Genomic DNA, 10,697 nt, shown 5'->3' on the forward strand with positions numbered 1-10,697 from the left:
CTGCAAATATCATTCTCAATGGAGAAAAACTGAAAGCTTTTCCACTCATGTCAGGAACACGGCAGGGATGTCCATTATCACCACTGCTATTCAACATAGTACTAGAAGTCCTAGCCTCAGCAATCAGACAACAAAAGGAAATTAAAGGCATCCAAATCGGCAAAGAAGAAGTCAAATTATCACTCTTCGCAGATGATATGATACTCTATGTGGAAAACCCAAAAGACTCCACTCCAAAACTGCTAGAACTTATACAGGAATTCAGTAAAGTGTCAGGATATAAGATCAATGCACAGAAATCAGTTGCATTTCTCTACACCAACAACAAGACAGAGGAAAGAGAAATTAAGGAGTCAATCCCATTTACAATTGCACCCCAAACCATAAGATACCTAGGAATAAACCTAACCAAAGAGGCTAAGAATCTATACTCAGAAAACTATAAAGTACTCATGAAAGAAATTGAGGAAGACACAAAGAAATGGAAAAATGTTCCATGCTCCTGGATTGGAAGAATAAATATTGTGAAAATGTCTATGCTACCTAAAGCAATCTACACATTTAATGCAATTCCTATCAAAGTACCATCCATCTTTTTCAAAGAAATGGAACAAATAATTTTAAAATTTATATGGAACCAGAAAAGACCTCGAATAGCCAAAGGGATATTGAAAAAGAAAGCCAAAGTTGGTGGCATCACAATTCCAGACTTCAAGCTCTATTACAAAGCTGTCATCATCAAGACAGCATGGTACTGGCAGAAAAACAGACACATAGACCAATGGAACAGAATAGAGAGCCCAGAAGTAGACCCTCAACTCTATGGTCAACTAATCTTCGACAAAGCAGGAAAGAATGTCCAATGGAAAAAAGACAGCCTCTTCAATAAATGGTGTTGGGAAAATTGGACAGCCACGTGCAGAAAAATGAAATTGGACCATTTCCTTACACCACACACAAAAATAGATTCAAAATGGATTAAGGACCTCAATGTGAGAAAGGAATCCATCAAAATCCTTGAGGAGAACACAGGCAGCAACCTCTTCGACCTCAGCCGCAGCAACATCTTCCTAGGAACATCACCAAAGGCAAGGGAAGCAAGGGCAAAAATGAACTTTTGGGATTTCATCAAGATCAAAAGCTTTTGCACAGCAAAGGAAACAGTTAACAAAACCAAAAGACAACTGACAGAATGGGAGAAGATATTTGCAAACGACATATCAGATAAAGGACTAGTGTCCAAAATCTATAAAGAACTTAACAAACTCAACACCCAAAGAACAAATAATCCAATCAAGAAATGGGCAGAGGACATGAACAGACGTTTCTGCAAAGAAGACATCCAGATGGCCAGCAGACACATGAAAAAGTGCTCCATATCACTCGGCATCAGGGAAATACAAATCAAAACCACAATGAGATATCACCTCACACCAGTCAGAATGGCTAAAATCAACAAGTCAGGAAATGACAGATGCTGGCGAGGATGCGGAGAAAGGGGCACCCTCCTACACTGTTGGTGGGAATGCAAGCTGGTGCAACCACTCTGGAAAACAGCATGGAGGTTCCTCAAAATGTTGAAAATAGAACTGCCCTATGACCCAGCAATTGCACTACTGGGAATTTACCCTAAAGATACAAACGTAGTGATCCAAAGGGGCACGTGCACCCGAATGTTTATAGCAGCAATGTCCACAATAGCCAAACTATGGAAAGAACCTAGATGTCCATCAACAGATGAATGGATCAAGAAGATGTGGTATATATACACAATGGAATACTATGCAGCCATCAAAAGAAACGAAATCTTGCCATTTGCGACAACATGGATGGAACTAGAGCGTATCATGCTTAGCGAAATAAGTCAAGCGGAGAAAGACAACTATCATATGATCTCCCTGATATGAGGGAGTGGTAATGCAACATGGGGGCTTAAGTGGGTAGGAGAAGAATCCATGAAACAAGATGGGATAGGGAGGGAGACAAACCATAAGTGACTCTTAATCTCACGAAACAAACTGTGGGTTGCTGGGGGGAGGGGGTTGGTAGAAGGGGGGTAGGGTTATGGACATTGGGGAGGTTATGTGCTTTTGGGTAAATTGGAAGGGGAGATGAACCATGAGAGACTATGGACTCTGAAAAACAGTCTGAGGGGTTAGAAGTGGTGGGGGGGGTGGGAGGTTGGGGTACCAGGTGGTGGGTATTATAGAGGGCACAGCTTGCATGGAGCACTGGGTGTGGTGAAAAAATAATGAATACTGTTTTTCTGAAAATAAATAAATTGGAAAAAAATCTTAAGTGCAAAGTTAGTAAGGTAAACTCTTATAGACAATACTATGATAAAGATTGTGTAAAGTCAAAACAATACACAAATCACTAAAAAGCTATATGCAGTAAAGAAAAAAAGACTAGAAAAAAAATGGAGGCTGTAAGGAAAACAACAAAATATTAAGAATGCTCAGAAGGTGCTATTATAAATGCATTTAAAAATTTTCCTATCTGTATTTTTTCATAATGATCAGGCTTTCTTAAAATCTCATCCCACAGTGGCAAGTAAGTACCATAAACTTTTTTTTTTCAGCATAACTGTATTTCTTGTTTTTGCACCACACCCAGTGCTCCATGCAATCCGTGCCCTTTATAATACCCACCACCTGGTTCCCCCAACCTCCCACCCCCCGCCCCTTCAAACCCTTCAGATTGTTTTTCAGAGTCCATAGTCTCTCATGGTTCACCTCCCCTTCCAATTTCCCCCAACTCCCTTCTCCTCTCTAACTCCCCATGTCCTCCATGCTATTTGTTATGCTCCGCAAATAAGTGAAACCATATGATAATTGACTCTCTCTGCTTGACTTATTTCACTCAGCATAATCTCTTCCAGTCCTGTCCATGTTGCTACAAAAGTTGAATATTCGTCCTTTCTGATGGAGGCATAATACTCCATAGTGTATATGGATTGCATCTTCCTTATCCATTCGTCCGTTGAAGGGCATCTTGACTCTTTCCACAGTTTGGCGACCGTGGCCATTGCTGCTATAAACATTGGGGTACATATGGCCCTTCTTTTCACTATATCTGTATCTTTGGGGTAAATACCCAGTAGTGCAATTGCAGGGTCATAGGGAAGCTCTTAAAGAAAACATTAGGGCTTAACTTTGTTTAAGTTAAGGGATGACCAGAACTGATGCCTTGCTTTTGGCAACTTCCTTGATTCTAGTTCCTCTGCTCCACCCTCAGCATATGCCTGGTCCTTTCTACCTCACCTTGGACTGACCAAGAATGCCTTCTTTAGAACCATATGTGTAAGGAAAAGACATTGCTAGAATTCCTCTGTCCTTTCAAGGGGATCATTAGTGCTGAATCAGTGTTATTTGTGAGTTCTCTTGGTATGTCAAGTTCAGGCAGGGAGAAAAGCCAAACCACCCACACTGTCTGTATTAGATCTACTAAAATAACATCATTGAGATATCAAGCATTCTTAGTCTGGGTTATGGCATCATCTAAGAATGAAAAAATCACATTAGATCATTGGCTTGGGCCTGGCATTTTATTTTGGATCTCTAATCTCATTCTAAAAGGAGCCATTTGATTTCCATTTTGGGTATTTTTCTTTGGATTTCCAAACCAAAAAGAGGAGATATCTTCTCTTCATCCCTGAGGTCTAGAACACCACTGACCTGGCTGAGGAAACAGGAAGCATAGCAAAGCTGTCTGTGGTGCTAACAGGCAATGTGTGCAATCCACAAAGCACCATCACTATCCTGGTGGCCTGAAATTCTCTGGGGACTTTCCTGACAGGCTAATACTTGACATGCTTATGGAGGGAGGATTTGGGTCCCTAGGATGTGAGGAAAGGGTAGTCACAGGTGTCCCTTGTGAAAGATGCTGTTTGTATTCCACACATGGCCCACACCTCCTGATACCAGGTCAGAGCTGAACCTGTATAAAAGTCAGAAGCTCCTAGGAGCACCTCAGTCCACCTACATCCTGGGTGATCTGCTCTGGTGCCTGAAACAGGTAAAGTGCATCTTGAGGACCAGGAGGGACTCTTGATGTTGGTGTTTCAAGCAGAGATTAACCCTACAGGGGTTGAGAAGTTTTTTTTTTTTAAGGGACAGAGGTAGGGAGGGGCAGAGGGAGAATCTTAGGAAGAGGGAATCTTTTAAAAAACATTTTATTTATTTATGAAAGAGAGAGAGAGGATGTGGGGGGAAGGGCAAGCTCCCCACTGAACAGGAAGCTGGACATGAGACTCCATCTCAGAACCCTGGGATCATGACCTGAGCTGAAGGCAGACACTTAACTGACTGAGCCACCTGGGTGCTCTGGGAGAGAAGAATCTTAAGCAGGCTCCACACCCAGTGCAGAGTCTGACCGGGGGGCTCGATCTCACAACCCTGAGATCATGACCTCACCTGAAATCAACCTCAGCTGAAATCAAGAGTCAGACATTTGGACACTTAACCGAGCCAGTGAGACAACCCAGGTTGAGGGAAATCCTAAGAAAGAGACAGCAAAAAAAAGATTTGAATGGGAGAGTTCTGCTGGAGGGTGAGCCTGTGAGGTAGGAGAAGGGAAAGAAGGGTGAGTGTCTTTTTAAAACCAAAAGGAATTCATTTGAAATTATGGAGTTCCTCGGTTGAAGCCTTTTGTATATTTCTTGTAACTGATTTTGGGAGATTGGGTTTAAAAATCTGATCATCATAAATATGGAATCTCATGAATTCATAGTTCAATTTTAAATGTAGAGAAGTTACCTTGCGCTGGCTGAACTTAAATACTGTTTCATTTTTCAGCTTCATTCAGTTTCTGCTGAGATGTCCTGCCAGCAAAGCCAGCAACAGTGCCAGCCCACTTCCAAGTGCCCCTCCAAGGGTACTCCTAAGTGTCCTCCCAAGTGTCCCCCAAAATGCCCCCCTAAGTGCCCAGCCCCCTGCCCACCTCCAGTCTCCTGCTGTGGCTCCAGCTCTGGGGGAGGGAGCTGTTGCAGCTCTGGGAGTGGTGGCTGCTGCCTGAGCCACCACAGGCCCCGCCGATCTCTTCGACGCCGACACCAGAGCTCTGGCTGCTGTGGCAGTGGTGGTGGCCATTCTGGAGGCTCCAGCTGCTGCAGTAGCTCTGGGAGCTCTGGCTGCTCTTCTGGGGCCTCTGGATGCTGCAGCAGCTCTGGGGGCTCCAGCTGCTCTTCTGGGGGTTCTGGATGCTGCAGCAGCTCTGGGGGCTCTGGCTGCTGCTCTGGGGGCTGCTGCTGATCTGGGCCATGAGGAGCACTGACGAACAGCACTAGAGGAGCCAATGTGCCAAAGACCCGCCCAGCCCGAGAATTCTCTTTTCCCCATTTGGAAGAACAGAAGAGGATGGAAAAGCCTCTGAAATGCTTTGAGTTTCCCTCTTCCTCCCACCCATGTCCATTCCATTGTGAGGTCTAGAGGTTTAACCTGTCACTAGCCTGATTCCCTCTCAGACATAGATCTTTGTTGGAGTTCAGTTATGAAGCTGCTTTCTCTGTAACAATAAAGCTTCTTATTCATGATGTCACAGTCTCCTGATTATGTCTGTTCTCCTCTCCCATTCACACCCCTCCATCAATCCCTCTGCCCTTCCATTTTCTTAAGTGCAAGTGATTACTTTACTATTCAGTTTCAGAAGATTTTGGCACTGAAGCTTCTTAGACTTCTGGGAAACAATATTCACTTTTATGCTCTGATTTTGGAAACTTCAGCCTCGAAGAAAAGAGTCATGTCTGAGACTATTGCCCTGACTCAAACTTTGCATGAGGGGAGTCAAGAATGGGTTTTCAGAGGGGAGAATGGTGATACCCAGAAAGGTCACAGTGATGTGAGATACTCTGAAAAGGAGGTTTCCTTCAAGCATGGGTGATAGTTTAAAGACTTTATCTCCTAGTTATGGGGATAAGTCTCCTCAAGTGCTCATTCTGGGCTCCAATAAATAAACACACTTTACTTTTCTGATGGTTATAATCCCAGGTGCTTCCATCAGTTACTAGAGAGTAGAGGGTTGGATTTGGGGGAGTGAGTTTAGGAGGCAGGTATGAAATGTCTGAGTCCATTTTCCCTGGATCCTGAAAGGCTGAGTAAGGGTTCTGTACAGAACCAAAAGGGCATCCTCCTCTGACAAACACTGTCTCCGTGTGGTTAGTGTGTGTGTGTCTGTGTGTCTGTGTGTGCGTGTGCGTGTGTGTAAGGGGAAACAGGAGGGCTTTAGTAACAGTGGTGAGTTTTCCATTTTCTTTAGGAATATGCTGATTTCTTCAGGAGATACTTAGAAAGTTTATGTAGGAATGATAATTCCAAATCAGCCTTTTATAGACCAGAAGAACAATTAGCTTTTCCTTTGATATGAGTTAACAGTGCTAGGTGAAGTAAGTTAGTATATGAGACTATAGCCAAGTTGATAGACCATTCCTGCACTTGCTCATGTCATCTCCCAGTAGAGATCCCTTCTCCAAGATGCCTTGTTACTTCATCACTTCCTTCTCTATTCTAGTAAGACCTTACCTCTTAGAATGTCTCACCTGTACTCACCAACAAGTGCCCCCAGGTATAAACAATCTGTTAATCAGGCTCTTAAAGTATGTTAGATGAAATTGGTATCTTTCATGATTGACCATTCTTTGTTCCATCATTCCATGCCCAGCCCACTTACCTCCAACCTGTCACTTAACCATCAACTCTTGGATTCTTAGTCTTGGGTTTCTCTTTTATCTTATGGTTGTGGGTGCTTTCATTCAGTAAGAAGTTCTGAAGCCAGTTGACCTCCAAACTTCCCCAGTTCTTAAAATCAGTTTCTAAAAGCACCATTTCTCATGGACATTTTGGACCTAGGAAAGACCTGGCTTGACATCCTTCTCTCCCTTCTTCTTCCTTTCTTTTCCTTTTCCCCTTCCTTCCTTCCTTCCTTCCTCCCTCCCTCCCTCCCTCCCTCCCTTCCTTCCTCTTTCCTCTGGACAGTGGTTCCAAGGAGAGCCTATCTTCAAAAGGATTTTGGTGGGGGCGGGGAGTAAGGAGCAAAGATTCCCACCAGCTGGCTTAGCATTTTGCAATTGGGCCAGGCATCCTGTGCACATTTTTCTCTTAGGCCTCCAGGGTTGTATGGGGATGGCAACCTGACTACATTCACAGCCTCTCTGGTCTTAAAGTTTCCATAACTTTGTCTGGGTTTTTCTTCCTGTTTCCAGTGACAGAGAGAAATCACCACTGGGATTCCTATAAGCATATCCCCCACCATCATCTTAACTTAGTGTTATCTGGAAGCTTCTAGATGAAGCCCAGCAGGCTTTTCATATAGCCTGTGGCCTGAATTGAAGAGCCAAGGACCAAGGGTCAGAGAGATGCAAAGCAAGATAATAAATTAGGTAAACTACCACTACCAAGTAAATGACTACACAGGGATGGATGTGAGAATGGGAGAACTGTGTGTGTGTGTGTGTGTGTGTGTGTGTGTGTGTGTGTATTATAGAAGAAGCCAAAGAGAACAGGTCCTAAAGAGAGATCCCAGATTCCACTTGAGCCCCCATAACTTCTAGCACACACACAGCCCTCCCAGCTATGGACAGTGACTTATTTGGAAAGTAAACATGCCACAGCAATCCTGGCACCTCTGTGAAGTGACTTGAATACCCACGTGCACCACCTACAGTGCTACCTGAGTGATGAATGTCTCTGGGATGTGAGCATCAGCTGACCATGTCTATTGGGAAATGGGTCCCTCCCAAGAGGCAGTGCCTGGCTCAATCTTATAAAAGGTTCTCTGGCTGGACACTGCTCAGTCCACTGCCTAGCAAGTGCCCCATTCCAGTTGGAGAACTAATTGGGTCTTCCAGTGGAGCCAGGGTCTGGTAAGTGTCCAAGCAGGACCTCGGGGGTAGTTCTAGATTTGAAGGCAGAGGGTAGGAGGAGGCAGAGCCATGCCTTAGGCTCCAAGTGAGCCAACCTCTCATGGTACCAATGAGGACATGGAGGCCCAACTGAGGATGGTGACTTCTGCAAGGTTAGCAGAATGTGGCTAGAACCCTAGTCTTTGGCTCCCTGGACTAGGATGTATTTCCATCTTCTACACCACTATGTAGACTGTTACACTCTTTTCCCTGTACTTGGGAATGGGCCATAGGCAGGAATGACGACCAGGACATGATTCTTGTATTTGTGGGTTCTTTAGACCCGGGTAGCTGGTCCTTATGTGTGATTTGGGTATTTTCTAATTTATGGAGTGTTTATACAATGCTAATAGCTATGTGAATTGCACTTGAAAGTCTGTGGCCACAGGAAAATGGAAGAAGAGAAGACAGCCAAAGGAAGAGTTTGGACTAGATCATGCAGATAAATTTCCATCATATCCTCTCTAGCTTCCACGGTGGAGAACTTGGGTGGTCCTTATTTTCCTCGGGGAAAATGGAAACCCATTGATTCTACCAGACTGTTCTCTGATTTATGCCTCTTTAACTCAATGGAAGCACCTGGTTAGGGTGTGTTTCTTTGCTTCCCCTCCTTTCTCTCCTGCACCAGGCCAGGCTAGCTTGCTCACAAAGCCAACCACACCTCTAAAGCCCTGAGTTCAGTTGTTAGGGTGGAAAGGCCTGCTAGTGTGTAAAAGGCTTCTTGTCTTCCAGGTTCACTGTGACGAGCTGAGCTCCACCATGTCCTCCCAGCAGAGTGCGGCTTCCGCCAAAGGCTTTTCCAAGGGGTCTTCCCAGGGACCTGCTCCGTGTCCTGCTCCTGCACCCACAGCCTCGTCTTCCTGCTGTGGCTGCTGTGGTTCCAGCGGCGGTGGCTGCTGTGGCTCTGGTGGCTGCTGTGGCTCCAGCGGTTGTGGCTGCTTCCCCAGGAGGCGCCGCCGACAGCGTCGAAGCGGGTGCTGCAGCTGCTGCGGGGGTGGCAGCCAGAGCTCCAGCAACGTCCAGAGCCAAGGCTGCTGTGGTGGCTGCTGAGGCCCCCGCCACCCTGTGAGCTGCTTGAGGCTGCCGCTGAGCCCTGTTTCCCAACCCAAGTCCCTGCTGCATATCACCATGCTCCTGCACGGGGCTAGGTTGGGGTGTGCCTCCCTTCCCCGCCCCCCACAACCTACCTGCACTGGATGTTCCAAAACCCATCCTGTCCTCAGGCCCACCAAACACTTTGACCCCCGTTTAATTTTTTCCCCCTGGAATCTGAGCACCATGTGTGGAATATTGGACCCTACCGTAGGCAGGGCTTTGCACACAGTTGGTGCTTAATAAATGTTCATGTCATAATAAAACTTCTACCTCTCAAGAACTCTTTGTTTCCTATTGTTCTTCCATTCATGTGTTTATTATCGTGTTCTGTTACCCTGTCCACTACCTCTCACTTAGCCGTGGCTTGGCATATCTGAAAGGGAGAAAAATCAAATTCATGTCTGAACAAGAGTGGCTTCCTGTAGTTAATTATGATAGCAGAAATCACAAAGGGAGCCTGACAGTGTTCTAAGGACTTGACGTGACATGCACTACCTCACAGCATTCTTGCAATGATTCAGTGGGGGTTTGTGCTTTTAACCCATTTTACAGAAGAGAAACCAAGGATAAATGACGTGCTCAGAGTCACTCAGCCAGGGAATGATGGAGAAGACTGGATGTCCTACTCCAGGCTTATACTCCTAACTTCTCTGCTGTATTCCCTGAAACTTTCCAGAGCCTTCTGGTTGATGTGCTCACCCTCTGACCCATCAGGCCCTGCACAAGCTGCTGTGTGGGAAATATTTGGATCTGTAGTTCTTGGATCCAAAGATCCAAGGCTTTGGAATCAAGCAGTCTGAGACTTTCTTTTGCCACAGAGGATCATCAGTCCACTGCTTTGATTGCTGGGTAAGGAACGTGCCAGGAGCCTGGGAAGCTCCCTCTTTAGGCCTCATCCACGCATCTGGGGCCCAACCAGGAGTCATGGACTTCTGGGACTCTGTAGGGTGAGATGGGCCAGGCTCAGAGCATGGCAATATCATTTTCTTGAGGTGGCTGTGGTGGTGGTGGCAGGATCATCCTGAGGTCTGAAGCCTATGCCTGTGGGCCTAGATCTTACCTACTCACTTGAGGAAAGAGGAAGCAGGGAGAATGACATCCCTGTGGTCTTGGCTGGTTCAGAATGCAGGAGATGGTAATACTGGTGGTGATAATAGGAACAATTGCTGCCACTTATTGGGCACTTCCTTTGTTCCAGGAACAGGGCTAGGCACTTTACATACATCTCTCAGCTAATCTCCAGGATAATCTCAAAATCTAGACCTTACTCAGATTTTTTTTTTTTAAATCTGAGAAAACTGAGGTTCAGAGAGTTTTAGTGATTTGCCTAAAGTCATTTGCCGAGTGAATGTCCAAGGATAGTGAGTGAGGGAGATAAGATTTGAACCAGGATCTGTGTGACTCCAAAGTGCTTGTTTTCAGAATTGACATCATATTCTACTGCCTTAGAAATCCCCTGAGTGTGACATTCAGGGGAGGGGACACCGGGCCTCTGGACACACCCAGGCTCATAGAAAATTGAAGCTTGGCTCCTTGGTACTGTTCCATCAGTAACCCAATGACTAGCAAGCTCTGTCATGGCATCCACCCTGCAAAAGTATTTGTTCAGAGGCAAGGTAGGAGATGGTCCATTGATTCATCCAGCAGAGGCCAAATGACCCCTATTGGGGAGCCTCTGAAGGGCAGCCCTGCTCTGCGTGGGAGG

At 45.6% G+C, this 10,697-nt stretch overlaps 2 protein-coding genes across 2 annotated transcripts; both read left to right on the plus strand.

Annotated features, from left to right (window-relative positions):
- The first annotated feature begins 3,881 nt into the window (after positions 1-3,881).
- On the plus strand, positions 3,882-5,533 carry LOC122898840 (late cornified envelope protein 5A-like). The gene is made up of 2 exons (XM_044236521.1): positions 3,882-4,017; positions 4,797-5,533. The coding sequence occupies exons 1-2, from the start codon at positions 3,883-3,885 to the stop codon at positions 5,250-5,252; spliced, it is 591 nt and encodes a 196-aa protein (XP_044092456.1). The 5' UTR covers position 3,882; the 3' UTR covers positions 5,253-5,533.
- A 2,257-nt stretch (positions 5,534-7,790) lies between these two features.
- Positions 7,791-9,272, plus strand: CRCT1 (cysteine rich C-terminal 1). The gene is made up of 2 exons (XM_044236522.1): positions 7,791-7,858; positions 8,630-9,272. Exon 2 carries the CDS (start codon positions 8,657-8,659, stop codon positions 8,945-8,947), a length of 291 nt encoding a protein of 96 aa, XP_044092457.1. The 5' UTR covers positions 7,791-7,858; positions 8,630-8,656; the 3' UTR covers positions 8,948-9,272.
- Positions 9,273-10,697: the final 1,425 nt, after the last annotated feature.

The sequence above is a fragment of the Neovison vison genome, chromosome 2 (genome assembly GCF_020171115.1).
Source record: "Neovison vison isolate M4711 chromosome 2, ASM_NN_V1, whole genome shotgun sequence".
Classification (NCBI taxonomy): domain Eukaryota; kingdom Metazoa; phylum Chordata; class Mammalia; order Carnivora; family Mustelidae; genus Neogale; species Neogale vison.